This window comes from Orbicella faveolata, unplaced genomic scaffold (assembly GCF_042242905.1).
Source record: "Orbicella faveolata isolate gen_17 unplaced genomic scaffold, um_ofav_v1 contig_34, whole genome shotgun sequence".
Classification (NCBI taxonomy): Eukaryota; Metazoa; Cnidaria; class Anthozoa; order Scleractinia; family Merulinidae; genus Orbicella; species Orbicella faveolata.
Genome location: NW_028301563.1, coordinates 23,565,001 through 23,585,000, shown reverse-complemented (window position 1 = coordinate 23,585,000; position 20,000 = coordinate 23,565,001). Strand labels below are relative to the sequence as shown.

At 39.2% G+C, this 20,000-nt stretch overlaps 1 protein-coding gene and 1 pseudogene across 2 annotated transcripts in view; one reads left to right on the top strand and one right to left on the bottom strand.

The window, feature by feature from the left end:
* LOC149105353 (galactosylceramide sulfotransferase-like) overlaps positions 1 to 4,876 on the top strand; it is a 5,443-nt pseudogene extending 567 nt beyond the window's left edge.
* A 1,065-nt stretch (positions 4,877 to 5,941) lies between these two features.
* The window catches only part of LOC110050510 (glutamate receptor ionotropic, kainate 2-like), a 26,544-nt gene continuing 12,485 nt past the window's right edge, over positions 5,942 to 20,000 (bottom strand). For both annotated transcript variants that reach the window (XM_089271184.1, XM_020756433.2), the window contains 8 exons: positions 19,491 to 19,595; positions 18,902 to 19,018; positions 15,426 to 15,620; positions 14,412 to 14,772; positions 13,640 to 13,999; positions 13,050 to 13,220; positions 12,182 to 12,309; positions 5,942 to 11,400 (listed from right to left, as the gene is read on the bottom strand). In XM_089271184.1, the coding sequence (XP_089127310.1) occupies positions 11,359 to 11,400; positions 12,182 to 12,309; positions 13,050 to 13,220; positions 13,640 to 13,999; positions 14,412 to 14,772; positions 15,426 to 15,620; positions 18,902 to 19,018; positions 19,491 to 19,595 (1,479 nt within the window). In that variant the 3' untranslated portion in view covers positions 5,942 to 11,358. The remainder of the gene's footprint in view (positions 11,401 to 12,181; positions 12,310 to 13,049; positions 13,221 to 13,639; positions 14,000 to 14,411; positions 14,773 to 15,425; positions 15,621 to 18,901; positions 19,019 to 19,490; positions 19,596 to 20,000) is intronic.

The following is a 20,000-nucleotide window of genomic DNA, read 5'->3' as shown; positions in this document are numbered from 1 at the left end:
TTTTTTTTCTTTTCAGAACAAACCGACTCGCCCGTCTTTCATATTTATTGCGCGGAAATTTTGAAACTGCTCAATAACTTATCATTTCCATTCGCATTTCGCGCGGGAATGCTTCAACGAGCTAAGCACAAGTGTACCTGGTCACAGTTTACAAATATCGAGAGACGTTCAATTTTGGCATAATCATTTAATATGTTGTAGTTCACTCTTATACGTGGTTCAAGCCTTCCATTATTTCTGATCTCAAAAACATTCTTCTTGTGTTAATAAATAGCCTTACTGCAATTTGGCAACCGTGTTAGCCTTATCACGGTATAATTCCAAACACTGTTACCCTTTGATTTAAGCGCACGGAAACGTTTTCCGTAACGTCATGAAATTACTGCGAAATTGTTCGCCCGAAGAAATTAGACAACCGTCTAATTTCTAGGTTGGCGATCTATTGATGTTTCTCAGGTTTTTTTCAGAATATTAGAAAAGCGTATAAACCCTCGCAAAAATATAGTGAGTAATAATAGGACAATCACATGACTTTTGGAGGGCATATAGTTTATTTGTGGCCCGAGTAGCATCATTTGCGCCCGAGCGCGAAGCGCAAGGGCGCAAATGATGCTACGAGGGACACAAATAAACTATATGACCGACAAAAGTCATGCGATTATCATTATTATCAATACACAAGGCCAAATCGTACAAATTCATTTAATAAGAAAAAAATGTTTAACAGAGGTGTAGCATGAAACTATGATATGAAAAGTTGTTGCCACAATACGATCAGCTAAACAAGAGCCAAATAAAATTCCTTTCTGTTTACAATAAAAGTCAAATATTATCTAGTTTTAAAAAGATTAATGACAATGATTAGCAAAAATCAAATGACTGCCTTCTAAGCTCCCGCCATTCCTCTCTGCCGCGGCGAACAAAATGAAATTACAACGAAAACCAAATAAACTCAACTCACTTCTCCGCATCTTTCCAAACGCCGTCCGTGTTCTGCCCTTCCATGAGGTATCGATTAAATTTCTACCTGTCTCCTGACTGAATAGATGATTTGTGTTCTGGTTTCGCCTCGTTTTCTTTCGTAAATAGCTTGGCCTTCGCTTCAAACATTTTGTTGGTAGACATGAATCCGCTGTTTCGCAAAATGTCTATGTTTCGGCGTGAGTGGAGCACAGGTTAGATGGCGATGAATGGCCGCTCTAATTCCAGTCAATGCACTTGGAGTAATGCTTAGCCTTTCTCTGTTTTCACTTCAGCGAAGAACTTTCGCAGAATCTCACTCAAGTCCGTTGGACTTACTGTTTTGAGATCCACTGTAATTTTTCTTTTCTCGCACCATTTCTCGAACTTTTTTACTCCCCACTCAGTTGCTCTCTTGGTGTTTTTCGCTTGAGCTTTTTGCTCAATCTCATCCAGTTGCTCGTTGTCTAAGTCCGAGTTTTGACTAGAAAAAAGCTGAAAATTTGGGAGTTCTTCCATTTTAAAATGAAATTTCCAAACGGCAAACGTTCACTACGCAAGCTGTTCGCACCTGAATGGTTTTCCCGCGTCAATAAACGTAACCTGATTGGTTAATATTCATCGGATGATGAACCGAGAACCAATCAGCTGCAGGGCCGTTAATACATTAACGGCCCGCTAGGAGTCATTTGCGGCCCGCAAAGCGCGTGTTTTCAAGAGGGCGGTTTTCAATTTGGCCGCGTATATTGATAATAATTTACATTTACATCTGTTGTCTTGTCCTTTTTCATAAATATCCTGGATGTTGCCTGAAAGGTGTTAAGGTGAAAAATCTTTAATATTTCGAACTTAAACAACGCTACCATTAATTTGATATATTCTGTCTTTTTTGAATGCAAATAATGTTTATTAGTACTTCTTTGATCGTTTCCAGCTGTTGCTTGTGTCAAATGCTTAGCAACAGAAGAGATTTCGAATAATTCTGCATTATTGTTTGCTAGTTACGGTGTCATATGAAACGAAACATTGAGAAACTGCGGAAAACTCGGAAAATATGGTGGTTAATAATTTTAATTTTCATCTGTTTCCCTGTCTCTTTTCATGAATATCCTGGAAATTAAATGAAAGAAGCTACCGAAGATGAGATGTTGAAATGTTTGTAAGTTGAACAACACTACTATGAATATCGTATATTCTCTGTCTGTTATGAATGCAAATGATACTTATTAATACTTCTTTGAGCGTCAGAAACTCATGCTCTTGTTAAATGCTTGGCACTGAACAGAAGAGAGTACGAAGACATTTTCCATCATTTTACCAATTACGGTTTCTTATGAAATAACTCATTTATGATGCCCTTTGGAATTTGAAAAATTTATAAGTTCGAGATTGAATGATTCTAAATAAATATAAATGTGGATCAACAAGAATAGAAAAAGCAATCAAAGTTTTACAAATATAGCTCAACAACAACAACAACAATTTATGAATTTTAATAGCGCATTGTCAATGACGTAATGATCAAATGCCCTTTATATGTGTAGATCAACATGTGATATGATATATGAAAGACCAGGCCACACCACCGAGAACAACGTCCCCTACTCTTTGCGAACAGTGTGTGGGTTCTTTAACGTCCCACAGATCATTAAGTGTTGTGAGAAGACACTTACGGTTTATCGTCCTTATCCGAGAAGACTACAAAGTCTAACCATTTGCAGATGTCATTACAAAGGCAGCACTTTCTCCTCAGTCATTCAAAGACCTGAGTGTTGGTCCGGCCAGGGTTTAAACCTGCGACCTCCCGCATGGCACGGCTAACTGGGCGAACCGGTCGGCGGTCAAATAGTACAAAGGAAAAGAGTATGCAAGACTGGTGCTGTAGCTAAGGATCTGGTTGTTCAATATAATTGTAGTATCAAATTTTGAAGGAAGTTTAGCGTTCTTAAGAAAACATAATTGACCTCTTTGGAGGAAGTGGATGTCGTGAAATTTAAGCAAATTAGGTTCTTTGAAGATATAGGGTCTGTAGGAGCAGTCGGTTGGCGACTCTGGAGCGCCCTTGCATCCTCGGACATTCGGTGGGCTAAGTAGTCCTGGTGAGGGAAAATCAAAGCAACGGGAAGAAACTTCGAAGGACAGAAGTTAATCGAAAAATGCTTGTTTGTGAAAACTTTTCCCACCAGCTATAACTCTCTCTCTCCCTCCAGTTATCTACCCCTAACTATCCGAAAATGGTAACTTCTTTCCAAATTAATTTGACTTAACAGAGGAATAAGGGCCTAATCCATAGCAAACGACAAAAAGGATGTTAGAGAGTACATCCGCCATACACGCCTTATTTCAGGGGTAATTCGTCTCAGACTATTTTTAGCTTCCGCGAAAAAGGATGCCCACTCGCGGGTATTTTCATCTCTGTATGTCATTGGCTATTACCTACCCACGTGGGACTTCCGAGGCTCGCAGGTGATCTAAAAATAAGCTGCGACGAATTACCCCTGAAATAAGGCGTGTATGGCGGACGTACTCTCTAATCTCCTTCATTTTCTCTTGCCCGTAGTGAATGTTTTGTCACTAAAAGACACGTACGCTAAGCATGACATTTAGCAAAACACTTTTTCATATTTTAGAATTTAACGGACCTCATCCGGCACTTAAGACGACGTTATTTCCCGCGAAAAAAATTAAAATGGATTAATTATCAAGCACTAAAGAAAGATGCGGGGGACATTTCATCAAAGGAAACTCTAGTTTTCATTACAAGGTTCGAATGAAGGTTAATGCTCGGATAGGAACAGGAGAGGTAAAACTTCATTTTCCCCACTTTATCACTTATCATTTTTTTCTCTTCGCAGGCGATTTTCCGGCAATTATTTTTATGAAGGAGATGATTCAAAATGCAAACCAGGGAATTACATATCCTATCTCAAGACACCGGATCTAGCACCTTAGCCTTAATATTATATCGCTATGGTGATGCCAGAAACCTTACTTTTGTCTTGCCAAAGGGACCCGTACATTTTAACTGGCCAGAACCATTTCGTCTGTCGGCCACCATACCAGTGTACTGCGGGGAGGGAAAGATCGTCTGCAGTCACACGCGATATAACAAAGCTCCAGTTAACTTCTTATTGCCAAAACCCAAATCTAGGTACATTACAATTCTACGTCATCCAGTCAGCCATTTTGAGTCTGTGTTCGCATTTTTTCGCATGGCCAAAAAGCTGGAACTTCCAAACGACGCCAACCCAATAGAGACCTTTTTGAGATCAAATCCGAAGGACACCCCTGAAAGACGGTTTCAGACACTGGGGAATCCTTCAATGTTTGATTTCGGTTTCGATCAAAAATATTTTGAAAACAGAAACGTTGTCATGAAACACATCAACTATATTGAGGAAGAGTTTGATCTCGTTTTGATCAATGAACATTACTACTTTGTTGGGATCTGGAGGATATCTTATACCTCGAGCACAAGGTTCGACAGAAAAGAGCAGCACTAAGCAACGAAATGAAAGCAAATATTTTATCTTGGAGCCACGCAGACGTGCTTCTCTACAAGCATTTCAACGCAACATTATGGAGGAAGATTTCCGAGGCAGGGCCCAAGTTTTTCGAAGATTTGCAGCTCTTTCACCAAAAGAACAAGCCATTACAGGCTGTGTGTTTAGGTAAACGAGGGAAAGGAGAATTAGAGATAGACAGCGAAAAAAATGTAGAAAATTACTCACGAATGTGTAAGAAAATGGCCAAAGGGATTATAAGTTATCTGGCGTACACTAAAAAAAAACTGAAAAAATTGAAAGCTCTTAATATAACTTTACCTGAGGAAAGAAATGAGGAGGCCCAGGAAGGTTGGGATGAAAGCCATACGTTGAAATACACGCCAGTGTCGATATCTAAAGATTCATCGTGACCGTATGTTCAGTTTATTCCTGTTACTTAAAGAACTTTACAGAAGTGCCATTCCTTGAGGAAGAACGCAGAGAACAGTGTATTCGAGGTCATACTTTTTACAAGGATCTAACTTTGCAACACATCTACAGTTACACGCCAGTGTCGATATCTAAAGATTCATCGTGACCGTATGTTCAGTTTATTCCTGTTACTTAAAGAACTTTACAGAAGTGCCATTCCTTGAGGAAGAACGCAGAGAACAGTGTATTCGAGGTCATACTTTTTACAAGGATCTAACTTTGCAACACATCTACAGTTGTTGCCAGTGGATTGTTATAGATTGAGTTTTGTAGAACATCTCTTCATAAGGCTTGGCAATAAAAATGGGGAAATGTGTTGGAGTTAACATGTAGATTTTCGGAAATGTTGTTGCGCATGTGTTACTATTCCTAATCCCCAACGCCCACCAGAGAGAAAAGGCGCTAAGACTCTTTAAAAAGAACGTAGGACTCTATCGCTTTTTCGCTTCCTGAGCAAGATATAAGCTCTCTTGTCCTAATGAAGTGTCGGGAGGTCAGACATCTGTATCCTTTTACACTGCGTTTAGAAGGTCGCATCTTTAGGGATTTTAAGACAATTTTCATGGTTTAAAGTGCGATTTTCAGCACTTCTAAATTTTGGAAAATTTAAGGTGGCCCTGAATCCACTCCCACAATATATTTTTAACTTGGTAAGAAGTTGGATCTCGACAAGCTAAGGACTTTTCAAAAATAAAAAAATGGGGATCACTAAGCTCGTTTCTGAGTTGCTGTCGTTTAAAGCTAAAATAAGAGGCGTTTTAATCGGTTATTGTGTTACTATGGTAACCTATTAAGTGGACAAATCTTTCATAGCTTGTTCACCAATGATATGGCATGTGTTTGGTACCACTATAAAAGTAAGAAGGTATAAAGATTGTTAGTAATGACCCATCAAAGTACAAGTGCTGGAAAGTGCTGGAAACCTGTGCTAGCCACCTTAAATAATTTTTAGTTTCATTTTTCTCCACGGGTTGCGAGGTCGTAAGTTAAGGTACATTTGAATATTTATAAAGGCGCTTTGTCACGTATTTTATTTTAAAGCAAACAATAGCCCATAAATAATAGTAAAGTTTTGTTTAAAAAATACCCTACCAGTTTACAAAAACTACGCATAAGCCTCTTTGGCTATTGATGGCAAGGATTAAATTGCTTGCAACTACAAAAATTGGGCCAACTTTTTCAAGTTTTTCTCTTGTGTTGTAGAAAAAAGCCTTATACCGATTATGACTTGCTTTCCCTTCTAGAAAGTAGCTTGATATCCTTATTTTGGCGTTTTGGGAACATTGTGGCTGTGAGGATAGGTACTTGAGGGTACTTGGTTTCAAGTGACCACAGAAAATAAGTCACTTCTTAAAAATTCCCCTTAGATTCCTGAGCTCTTCATCGCAGTGGACTCCTCAGAGCCATCTAAAACATCAATGCTATCTAAAAAAATAATCAAGTCCTATCCGTGGATCACATGGAGTAATTAGTTATTCAATTAATTACTTACGTATTTAATTAATTAATTAATTGAGTAATTGATTGATTAATTTACTTAATTAATTAAATTCGCTTAATTGATCAGAATCTATAAATTGATTGATTGATTTATTGATTGATAGTGTCAATTTTGTGGAACACCGCTTCTAACTTAAAACACACTACCGTGTTATCAAATAGACAAAATTAAATCAATTATTGGCAACAATTTCAGTAAGACGTTAGCAAGCCTTTTGTTTACTATTGTATGTAAACATAAGCAGGTCCAATAAAGATTATCTTTGTATACTGTAGCAATCTTAATTACCATGGATATGCAATCGCGTGAGGCCGACTAGAATAATTTCACGAAAATCATTTTCGCAAAAATTGGCAGAGGAGCGCAGCCACAAAGGCCGAATATGTAAAAAATAACAAAAAATTCCTTAAAGGAGAAGGTCACTCCAAAGACCGTGTATTTTTTTCCATCACCAATAAAAAGTTCACATTGAGTTGAGTTATTCACCGTTGTTTTAGTTTCTGAAGTGGATGCGATCCCAATGAAAAAGAAGTGAAAAGTTCGACACAGGGAGCCGCCATTTCGAAAGGATCTTGAAGGCCAGGCCCCATATCCGTGACGTCATTCCGTCCGAGAATGTGTTTGTTCCTTTGAGCTTTAGTATGGCTGCACTTGAAGCTAGAACGTGCTAGTGATTCCGGGGATGATAATAATGGAACGATTGGTTGGAAAATGCTCTGTGGTGTACTTGTGAGAAATGTGCAACCATACCGACGCAAAGAGAATGGGTTTTTTGCCGAGAACAGCCCGAGTAGGTCACCAAGATGGAAGGTACATTTTGCAGTACAATTGCATTGGACGCCGTTAGCGGAAGAGGAAGTTTATTTTTTATTGTAAATTGCTCTCAGAATTGAATTGGTGGCTTAAATAAATTCCCCGTATAATGCTTTTGATCTGATTTGTCTCCATTTTTCAACTCGTGGATACGCGAAGCGTAGAAACGTGTTTGTCGCGGGGACTTCGATATGCAAATGTGTCACTCACTCACTTACTCACTCACTAAGGTGTAGACACTGCTCGTAATTAGTTGGCCCGAACGAGAGCGCCCGAGTCCGACGCCATGTTGGAATAGTAACCGCGCCCGACGCCATATTGGAATAGTAACCGAGCCCGACGTCATATTGGAATAGTAACTGTGCAGTCAGTGTGAGCCTACTACTCAATGCGTTCATCGTGCCAGCCCGAATATTGATGATTTTGTAGCTTTTACACGGCCATTAATATTAGGTGTTTCGCTAAATTGAAGTGGAGTTGACTTCGAATGTTCGAATTAGTACTATGGCCAACTTGAAGGCTGAATTTCAGGAGCATTTGAGTCGTCCAGGCGTTCAAAATGACCAGGAGATGTGCATTTGTCAGCTGGAAAGTGACCTGAAAAGCTAATGTGGTAAGCTTTTATGAGAATGTGTCTTATTCCTCGACCTTAATGCGCTTACATGAGCGAAACGAACAACTTTTAATGAGCAAAAGAGCTATTGAATACAAGACAAACATCGGCACCATTGTATAATATTGTAATTTCCTTTTTATAATTTAGTAACATCTAATCCTGAGGCCAGCCAAAATATTGTTTTAACGCTACGACATTGTGTCAGCCTTGCAGTAGTGACGTATTATCGTTTTACTTTTCAAGTTTGGCTGATTAGATCTGCTGTGAGATCCATCGTTCAACCAAGCAGGACCTTCGTTCACCGCTTTGCAGTTTAAACACTTACGTTTTTCATGTTGAGTTGTCCATGTTCAACCGGCATCGAGTTAAGTTTAGATTAAAGTTGTGTTAGTACGTTGATCTGAACTCTAAGTGGGATGTGAAATGCACATAAACTTGGAAAGAAACTCCCAAATACTTGATTTTGATAAGCTTAAATGATTTTTACCCTGTCTTTTGTTTACACTTTTGCTTCCTGATTGAAAAGATAACAAAGGGAAAGAAACCCCCTGTGAGCTGTCCCCAATTATTAGTTAATACTAAATACATTGACACTTAAATCAAGCTGTTATTATTATTGTTGGAACACATATTTATGGTCGACAGATTTGTCGGATCAACACTGAAAAATGCTTGCAAAAGAGTATCTTATTTTGATGTATTTTACGTGCAATATATATAGAGACAAGCGGTTCCACATTGGAAAAGAAGTGCTGTCTCATAAGAAACCTTAGCTATAACCTCGAATGAAATGCAATGAAAAACGTTTGTGAGCTTGTACGACTTGAATACATGCAAATTTTTCCAGCAGGCAGATCAACATCAAGATCTGGTTGTGAGGAAAGGGGGGGAGGGGGGAGAATACTCTATGATTTGTTGGGCAGGAGTTTCCTCTGTGACCCAAGAATTCTTAGCCTTTAACACTCCATGTTCTGCTGCAATTTTGCCACCCTAGCTATTCTGGACGTATGTCTTTGTAATATGTGTGCAAAAAAAAAAAAAGCCAACGAAAAAAGTCTACACTTTGTGAGTTAAGTGTGACCTTGCATGGTACAAACCCGACTTGTTTTAACAGCATTTAATAATATACCAGTAATTGCAAGTTCACCAATATGTTTCATCTCTAGATTTTACTGGCGGTTCAATGCGGAGGGAGTTCTGGTATCACAGAAACTGACGAGTTTTCAATGGTGTGTTTAAATCGGGCGAATGCTTTCCACCTCACAAGTCTGCGTTTTTACTTATAAAATTTGGATACTTTTTGCGCGTGCTCGTACGTGTTTGCCAGGTTTCTTTACACTTATGGACTACGTGGACTCTTGTGAAATACGCTGTGACTTCACATGTAAGATGCAAGGTGAAATCGACGTCTTTGACGTGAAATGTGAAATTGACGACATTCCTTATCATTACATAAGATTTTTTTGTGAGAATTGTAATTTGTATTGCTGGAAAGCTATGCATATGTAATAGATTTTGGATAGAAGAAAAAAGTATATGCAAGTTTTACATGCGTAAACATTAGCTGATGAAGGAAAATTGACTCTGCTGGTGTGTTTATCCGTATCGCATGTGTCGTGTTCACTCGCCTCGTTCCTTGATAAAGCATGCAATAAAATTAAAGCTTCATTTTTTACCGTAGATTTGCTTTCATTAGCAACTGTAATTCCCAAAAATGATGTGAGTGCAAAAAAACTGTCCTTAATTAATGATGAATCGTGTTGATAAAATTGAAAACAAGTTGTAACACATTTCAGACAAAATATTATTTACATGCGGATATCGGATTTCGCTATAGCAGGAGTTGTTATCGGTAATTGTCGATATGTAGATAGGACTGATGTACAGTTAACTACTTCCGATGTATTCCAAATCAAATTAGACAGCATTTAAAACTTTGTAAATAGTTTGACTCATCCCTGGCTGTCAAGGCCGATCATTAAACACGCTCTGATTTTGGCCCACACAAGAGATTTATAAAGCGGAAAAAAACTTTTTCGATAGAAGAAAACCGTAGCAGGTTAGTCTGATTTGAAATTTTAAAGAAATCTGCAGGGCATTTGAAGTTCCCACCTTACCCTAAGAAATTTGATAAATCACTTCCAAAAACCGCGTGCAGTCGCTATGCATCAATGAACACGAAAACACGAAAAATCTAGCGCCACTCTTCGAAATATAATGAATTTAAGCTTGTAACATGGAAGATTGTTCTATAAATACTGGTAAGACTGGTAAATGAAGAGAAGAATTTCATTTAGCCATTTTCCTTGTTATTATAGAAAAAAAGCGGCAAAGTGATTATACATAAAACTGACCCGTGATTCACGCCGTTTTAGCGTCTTTTTCGTCAAAATATATTGCCTGAAAGGTCGAAAATTTTTGACGACCAAAATACTTGTGCTGGCGACCAAACCTGAAAACTTAGGGGCCAGCTGGCCCTAAGGTTTTTTCTTGAAATTCGAGCCCTATAGTCCAGCGAGGAGCTTCAATTTCTTGCTCAGAAATAATATTTACCCAATCAAGTCAACGACAGTTCTGCCGGGCAAAAATATTTTTAGAAATGAAAAGTATAACTGATAGCTACCTCTTTTCGTTCCTTGCGATGCGCCATTCGCTTGCGATACGTGCCTTTACAAGAGCCTTCCGTTGAAAAATTGTCGGAAAGCATTTTTCTTCAATGACATCCTTCTTGTGTTTCCACCCACAAGCTCAAATCGGTATTGAGTTTTGAAACAGTTGTCTATGAAACGCTCGTTGCACACGTACACATTTTAGAGTTTTTTGGCATGAATCTCTCATCCCGACGTAGCTGTTCGAACCACTTCTTTGGCAATTTTTTGTTCTTTGCAGGCAAGTTAAGGAAAGTCGCTCCTCTTTCCCTATCCTTTTTGGCTCGGCTTTTACAGCCCGGGCCGAATTTTTTAGCTCACAACTGAATTTAGAACAGGAAAGAAGAGCTTTAGCCTTTGAGCTTCGCGCCTATTCGAACGGAACGACGTCACGGATATGCGGCCTGGCCTTCAAGATCCTTTCAAAATGGCGGCTCCCTGTGTCGAACTTTTCACTTCTTTTTCATTGGGATCGCATCCACTTCAGAAGCTAAAACAACGGTGAGTAACTCAACTCAATGTGAACATTTTATTGGTGATGAAAAATAATACACAGTTTTTGGAGTGACCCTCTCCTTTAATTGTAAGAGCGCTAATTGGCATTACTGGTTTTTATCCTACCTACTAGGAAGCTATGCGCGTCATGACTGGTCAAAAACCTATTGTTTATTACTCAGAAAACTTATAGAAAGCTTTAAGAGATGCAGAGATACTCTTAAACGATACATCCTCTCGCTTGCAATCAACGCGTTACATGCCTACTTAGGTAGTCCGAATAATTACATCTCTGTTATAAGCAATTAACATGGTTGGTTGGTTGATTGGTTGGTTGGTTTTATCACGTCACTCAGCACCTGGATGTGCCATTACAGACTGAAGCTTTACCTTAAGGAGAGAAAAAATAATTTTGATTAATTGTGTTTCTTATTTTGGAAGGAAACCATAACTATCGTACCAAGAGTTTTAGTTCTCCTTGTCCAGCGGTCGGAAAATGAGCTACTCTGGAACTTTCTGATCCAGAAGTCAGAAAACATCAGACTTCTGCTTGAATTACGCATGTTTCTAGCCACCATTGCCCCTTCCTGTGTGAGTTATGATCGCATCCCTCGTATTTGAAAACTTCGAAAATGCTATCTTTGGATTATCTCCAAGTTTTACCCCTCCATACCTCTTAAAAATTAATCAGGCTGTCCCACAGGTAATTATTATAGTTTGGAAAACAGTGATGAAGAAGAAGAACCGAATACTGCATTTTCACTACTTTGTGAAAAAGAAAGGGACAATATTATAAGTGAATTAATTAGGTAAATACTTTTGCGCGGATCGAATCACTCTCTTTGTTCAGTTTTGGTTTAAGTTCACGAATAAAAAGCATCTCAAAAATCAAACAGTCTAGTTTACTCTGACATTTTTTCAAAATTTGTCTCTTTTGCCTTAGCATTTCTTTTATCATTCTCGCCGCAATTTTCTCGTATTGCTTCTATGTAAATATTTTAGAGTTTTAGTCAGTATCTCATTAGCATTCTTACAATTGATTATATAAGCGAATGTTAAAAAACATTTTCTCCTTCAACTTGAAAATGACCGTTGAACGGTCGAAACGTCGTTACTTTTTAACGTATACAAATCTTTTCACGTTAAAAACCTTTTCCGAATTCTCAATTACCTTTTGTTTCCTTCTTTTTTCCCACAAGATTTCAGCTATCAGCGTCAGAAACGCAAGAAGTAGACCAGCTCCCAACACCACATAAACGCCGAGCAAGCTTTTCAGATCAATGCGCTTATTGGACAATTCTAGCCAATAAAGAAGATAAAAGTCCTGTTTCAGATACGACGAAAACATGACCAATAAAATGACGAGCTTCCAGTTAGCTTGTTAGGTCAGTTGGTGGAACACTACACCAATATCGTAGAGGTTATGAGTTCGACTCCCGTTAAAGCCTGAATTTTTCAGGCTATCTTTTCGCTGCCGTTAAAGTAGTTTTCACAACTGCAATGATCTCTCATCTGCAGTGTTTTACCGACAGTTCAATGTCTGAGTTATCTCTCATCCTTATTCTTATCCTTGCCAAGTGGCGCATAGGGCCTCCTAGAAGGGTGCTATAACCAATAGAGGCTCTAACAGACAGGTGTTCAATCTATCACCCAGCCTACACAAAATCCTGAGATGTCTGTGAGGGCAGACCGCAACACCGAGGACTACGTTCCCCACTCTTTTCGATCAGTGTGTGGGTTCTTTTTACGTCCCCCTTAAATTTAACGTGTGGAGATGAAGGAGACAAGGCCAACGGCTTAACGTCACTGCCCAAAGTCGTGACCATCTGAACTGAAGCAGATGTTGAGCACACAGCCAGCATGATCTCACCAGTTATTTCAAGACCCTGGTTATTGGTCTGGTCTGGGGTTTGAACCCACAACCTTCCGCTCAGCAGTCTGGAGCTCCACCAACTGAGCCAACCGGGCGGCGGTATCTATGAGTTATGTTGCTTTATAATTACAGACGCTACAACCACACTAAAAAAGATCTCACTTACTTGTATCTGGTTCCTTAGGACACGCATGTGCAGTTGTCCACCACTTACGTTTCAGTTTGGCAAGGAAGAAACTCTCGTGTAGACGTAAAATGGCCAGTGTGAACGCGTTAGTGTGTGGGTCGTTCGCTTGTAAAGCTAGAGCAAGTCCTTTAATGGTGGTCAAACCTGCAACTACGTAACAGGAAATCTTTTCAGAAAGGTGCATGATCGAACGTCGGACTGTCATCAACAAGAGAGGAGATAAACTTCTAAACGACAATCCTGGCCAATTTGTTTGGAGACAGTAGCTTCATTAGACTGTGCTGCACATGGGTTCCCTTATCCCCCATATAAAATATAGATAAACAACAAACAATCAATGTGTATGACGTCTGCAAGAGATAATGCCCTACACTGAATAAGGAGTGGACAGAATTTCATTTTGGTCCACAAGCGACTCAGCGCAAACCGTTATCGAGGAGTCGAAAAGCCTCAACGAAAGTAAAAAGCTCACATTGTTTTCAAGCTCAATTGGCCACTCAATTGTTGCAAAACATACCCTTAACTTCGAGACGCTCGAAATCTATTTGTGTTTCCTTATGTACACTTACTTATTGTGAGATCGCAAGGTTGTTGGCCTGCAGCGTACTGTAGAACTAGCCCTTCATTCATAAACGCAAAGTCCTCCTCTTCGCGGACCTTTTGAATGGCCAACGATGTAGTTGAGGCTATACCGTCCGCTTTAATTCTGTGCCAAACACGTCTGTGCGTCTCTGAATCGCTTTTCTTTAATGCCTCGTAGGTACTTGACGAGTTCAGTACCATAAGCTGATACGAGGACTCTGCCAAGTCTTCAAGATTGCTGATCGGTTGGTGGGCATTCTTAACGGTGAAGAAAGCGGCCAGGTTGGCGGTATACGTCGAAATCCATATGAGGATGCAGAACCAATAGCACCCTGTCAGAATTCGACCTAAAGTAAAAAATAAATTGTTATGCAATCTGCAGTGATAGAAAGGTTAAGTCGGTAATGATTTGAACTGTCAAGGAGAATTATGGCAAAGGCTTAACGTCTGATTTTTCTGTTGATGATGGCGATGTCGATCATGATCATGATTGTGATTGATCATGAGGGTGGCATTGGTAATGATGGTGATGGTGATGGCGATGGTGGTGGTGATCGTGGTGGTCGCGACGGTGATGGTGATGGCGATGATGATGATAATAATTGATGATGGTGACTGTGACGAGGACGCTGACGGTGAAAGTGATGGTGATGGTGGTAATGATAGCAGAATTTAGGTATCACCGTCGTCATCATCATCATGAACAACAATAACAACAAAAATATTATTTCCGTTTACTAGTTATTAATTTTCCTGAACCTGACAAGTTCCTTGGCTGGTTTTCTGCCCCTTGTTGCAGCATACAAGCCAATGAGAACCACACACTGTTGAAAAAGCTGAATTCCCGTGACGTTCCTAGATCATTGTCGTCTTTGTATCCAAAAGGACTGAAGTAGTTTAATATAAACACTGTGACAGATACAACCAACAATGTAACGAGAATGGCAAACCAAACGTCTGAGTGAAACGGATTCATAAACTGCAGCAAATCAACTGTTTCTCCGGAGGATGACTTCTTGAGTAGCACGCCCTCTGTGGTGAATATGTAAGGAGTACTGAAGTCCACAACTTTTTCCCGACGCTCTGTTATTGTGAGATCCCCAACTGCGAGGTCTGCCCGCTGGGAAATACGGAGAAATTGACTAAATTGGGAGATGGTGCTCCATTTGCTATGGGCAATACAGTATAAACTATATCCATAAAATACAGCGTAGAAAGCGTACGAGAAATGCACACGTTATAATCAAATTTTCAGCCGTGCATCTATAAAGAGTCTTCAAAAAACTGTGGAGCGAACAAGTTCAAATCAGTGTGAAGGGAGAACCTGAACACAATTTTCAGCTTCATAAACTTGGTTTGCCGACATAATCTTAACCGAAAATCTAATGGGCACGTACGTTATCATTGTCATCATTCCTTCCGCACCAAGTGGTGGATAGGACCTCCAAAGCGGTTTCCGTGACCAGCAGAGGCTCTTGGGGACGGGTGGTCAGCTCATAGCCCTGTCTCCACCCAACCCCGAGATTTGAATGAGGTCAGACCACAACACCGGGAACTACGTTCCTCACTCTTTTCGATCAGTATGTGGATTCTTCTATGTCCCCTTCCAGTTTCACGTGTGGAGTTGAAGGAGACAAGGCCAACGGCTTAAAGTCACTGCCCAATGACGCGATCATCTGAACTAAAGTAGATGTTGAGCACACTGCCAGCACGATATTAACAATTATTATTATACCAATTAGAGTGCATGTACCTAAATAGATCTTTACTGACCTCGTATATCAATTCGCCAATCAGTCCATCCCATAATCCATTCTCCAATTCAGCTCCGTATAACCCGTCCGGAGAAGTGTGGATCTCATATGTAAAATGGAGATTTTCCGCCAGTTTATTCAGCAGGTCTATGCAGTATCCTTCGTATGAAATGCTTCCATCTTTGTGCTTTACCGCCATCACAAACGGTGCTTGCTAGTTTAATGTTAATAAAAAAAGAAGAAAGAATGATGTTTTACTGAAACAGAAACGCAGTTTTCCCTACAGTTAGTTGTACTTCCAAGAGAGATTAAGCAACAAATACGGAGATAGACACGACATCATCACAAAACAATAGGTGCAATGAGTAAAACAAAGCCCTTGAGTGTGCATTATACATTTGCATTTTGGCACATTTCCCTGTCGACCTTTTCAAAACAACAACGTGGAATCACCAGTGAGAGTTTAGCATCGTAGAAATCGTGAACGTATAGGGGTGAATTTTTCTTTCTTAACTTAAGGTGGCCGAACACAGTTTTCTAGTGCCTATGCCTAATTCACCATCACTTTTAAACTATTTATGCTTTGGTGCCCGTTTTTTGCAAGAAACAAGTTTAACCACAAGTTTATTCTCGTATTTTGGCTAAGGTGTGTGCTGTTGCCATGGCAACATGGCTGGTTAAAAACAAGGCTTACGAAATGGTTTTTGTTTATTTAAAAAAATCCAAGCGTTAGATTTTTTTCATCATTTGCCCACTACGAATTGACATTAAATCCCTTCTGTCAACAATTTTGACATGGACGATTATCGTAATTTTTTGCCGTAAATCGTTTTCCCTACATCATCATCATCATCATCATCATCATAATAGTAACTTTATTTATCCTGGTAAAAAGCCGGTCAGTCGATCAAGATATAGATTGACTGGTATTAATCGGTGACCAGTATAAAAAGCATCAAAAAAGTCAATAAAGAATTACAGGCATAGAATTTACAATTACAAATCTAAAAAGTATAAATTATATACAAAAATTTCCAAAAGGTCTAGATAGCAGCAGACATGTAAAGATTTTAAGGAAAACGACCAATTTTTTAAGTTTGCAAGACATGTTTCGACAGAGCTTCTGTCATCTTCAGTTGAATGAATGATTACAAAGCAAGTTGAATAATAAGTAGGCAAAAATGCTAATTAAGACAAATAGTAACAACAGAACGTGAAAAGGTGTAAGTTAAAAGGATAATTTTAGATTTACATGGTGTAATTGCTGATTGAGGGAAGGTAGTTCTTTTTGAATATGAATAGCCTCCTTTATCTTGAGTTGAAAGCTGGTAGTGGCGTGATCTAAAATATGAAAGCAGTCTATTGAACACAATGAGCGACAACGTTCAGAATTCTGAAGATGTTTGAAGATGTGAGAGGCCCTATCAACGGCTAAGTGCTCACGTACGCGTGTGGAAAAATGTCGGGAGGTTTCGCCGACATAACAGGCATTACAGCCCGCACATGTAAACTTATAAACCAAACGTGAACGAAGCTCGTCGGGGATAGGGTCTTTCACACCAAAAAGGTTACCTATCTTAAAGGAAGAAAAAACTAATTTGATGTCTAAATCATTACAATAGCGCTTGATTAAGTGTCGAATCTTCTTCTGAGTGATGACAGAAAAATGGCCTATGTACGGCAGCTTAAAGTAAAACGCCATCACAAACGGTGACGTACCACCTCGCCCACATTTTACTTTAAGCTGCCGTACATAGGCCATTTTTCTGTCATCACTCAGAAGAAGATTCGACATTTAATCAAGCGCTATTGTAATGATTTAGACATCAAATTAGTTTTTTCTTCCTTTAAGATAGGTAACCTTTTTGGTGTGAAAGACCCTATCCCCGACGGGCTTCGTTCACGTTTGGTTTATAAGTTTACATGTGCAGGCTGTAATGCCTGTTATGTCGGCGAAACCTCCCGACATTTTTCCACACGCGTACGTGAGCACTTAGCCGTTGATAGGGCCTCTCACATCTTCAAACATCTTCAGAATTCTGAACGTTGTCGCTCATTGTGTTCAATAGACTGCTTTCATATTTTAGATCACGCCACTACCAGCTTTCAACTCAAGATAAAGGAGGCTATTCATATTCAAAAAGAACTACCTTCCCTCAATCAGCAATTACACCATGTAAATCTAAAATTATCCTTTTAACTTACACCTTTTCACGTTCTGTTGTTACTATTTGTCTTAATTAGCATTTTTGCCTACTTATTATTCAACTTGCTTTGTAATCATTCATTCAACTGAAGATGACAGAAGCTCTGTCGAAACATGTCTTGCAAACTTAAAAAATTGGTCGTTTTCCTTAAAATCTATACAAAAATTTAAATTTAAATTGTACAAGTGTGATTTGCACCATCCATGTTTATTAGGTAAGTGAATGTTTTGCCTTTAAATTGTGCAAGTGTTGTGAGCTCGCGAATCTCTCTTGGCAGTTTGTTCCAGGCACTCGCAGCCGAAAACTTAAACGAGGTCTGTCCACATTTGGTCTTAACTTGTGGTAGATCTAATAATGTTGCATCTCTAAAGGATCGACAATGTCTCTGTGATCGTTTCATTAAGTAACCTGTCAACTGCTTAGGGCAGTTAATGTTGTTAATTATCTTGTAGACATATTGTAGCTTGATGAAAAGGCGTCTACTGTGAATTGATAATAGCTGTAACACGTTCTGTATTATTAAAATTCCCTAGTCAAAATTCAGATTTTTTGTAATAGATCATTCACGCGGTTTCTAAACTATTTTTTTGCCAAATTTCTTGAAATTCTAACGACTGGATCGTTAGAAATCGGCAGTTTCTGCAAAAGCAATCGGTCTCAGTTTTTCGGGCAAATACGCATGCGCTGCATTTAACTGTTTTTTTCGATCCTTGTGCGCGCGCTGAATTGCATCAGCAAATGCGCGCGCGAAAACTGTGCTCGGCCACCTTAACTTCAACGCCGTTTGTAGGAAACGTTTGTTAGCGTTCAGTTCCAGAGTACCAGTTTAAAGAGTTGAATAATCGCAAAGTAGGTACAATGACCTGAGGCAATATGAAATGACGCTTTTGTTCCCATTGATCGTGTCGTTTCGTTATCTCTGTAGTATGAGGGAGCTTTATATTAGCGACGACAACGGCAACGGCGATGGCAGTGGCAATGGCCACGGCAACGAAAACGTCATTTCAAAATATGACTTTTTGTTTTTGCAACACTTTCGCTATTCTTCCAATTTGGAAAATGTTGGCGCAAAGGAATAAGAAAGAAAAATTTGCCGTCATGCGCTCATGTAATCAAGAAAATCCAAGATTTGGTCATTTCACGTCGTTGCTTTGCCGAGGACGTCAAAGAAATGTACCAAAATGTTAAATGCAATGTAAAGCCAACGTTTTCTTTTTTCGAATTAAATCTGTTGTTTTGTGGCGTTCTCGTTGCCATTTCCGTCCTGGTTGCTAAAGCCTCCTTTTACCTCGATGACGGCAACTCTGAATTTCCTTCCCTCTAGACTGTCGTTAACTGGGCTACCCATGTTAGGTGCCATATTATCAAATAGCACTGCGCGCTTTGTGGCGTTCCATGTACCTATCTAAATACAAGATATAACAAAGAGAAGAATAATGACAATGTGTCAATGCTTGTTATACAGTGGACAGCGTAAACCACGCGTTTTGATCGTTTTAAATTCAGACGCTCAAATGGCGTCATGACTTGAAGAAAGTAAAAACCACTATATAAAAGGAACAGATTCCATTGGGTCGTCCGTCCGTACTCTGATAACGCAAGGAGGACATCTAAACGTGGTAAGAACATCAGTCACGCTAGACGCCAGTGGCTCGTAGCGTACTTCTGTGTGCCTCACATTGAGAAATACATGTCTAACTTCCTTTCTTTTTTCATCCCAGCGCACTGTCTTTCGATATAGTTCCGGGCTGAAAATTCATAGCATAATTGAAGAAACAAACTCCCTTCATGAGATAAACAAGTTTGCTACAGAACACAAGTAGCAAATGATTTTGCGATGCTTTTTTGTAGTTTTGTCACAGACACAAATGACTTACTTTTTTAAATACGTTGTTTCGAAGATTCAAAACGTCCAGTTCAATTCTAGTTCGTGCACCATCTTCAGAAAAATGTATAGGCCCCGTCAAGCCATCTAAGCTCGCCTGTTTGTAGAAAAGCAGTATTGTTAAGCAGAAACTATGCAAATAGTTGTGTCTTAATATAGTCAATGTAGCACACCCGGTTAACCACATACCCGGAAATTTTCTCTTTGAAGCAACCGTCTAGTACAATCAGTCAAGTTCTTTTATCTTTGATTGGTCAAGCGAAGTGGCTTGATGTTAATCAAATCATCAATTTTGCGCGAATTTTTAAACCTTTATTTTGCATTGACATATATCGACAAAGACTTTTAGGTTCATTGCCATAACATCTGCCTTTTTATGAAATCTTTATAGTACTTCTTTATTTTTTATCATTTTTGGGCCAATTTGGGTTGTTTTCAGAGGTTTTCAAGAAATCGTAAAATCAAAGATAGTGGATCTTAGATGGCGGTTATGCAAAGCTTA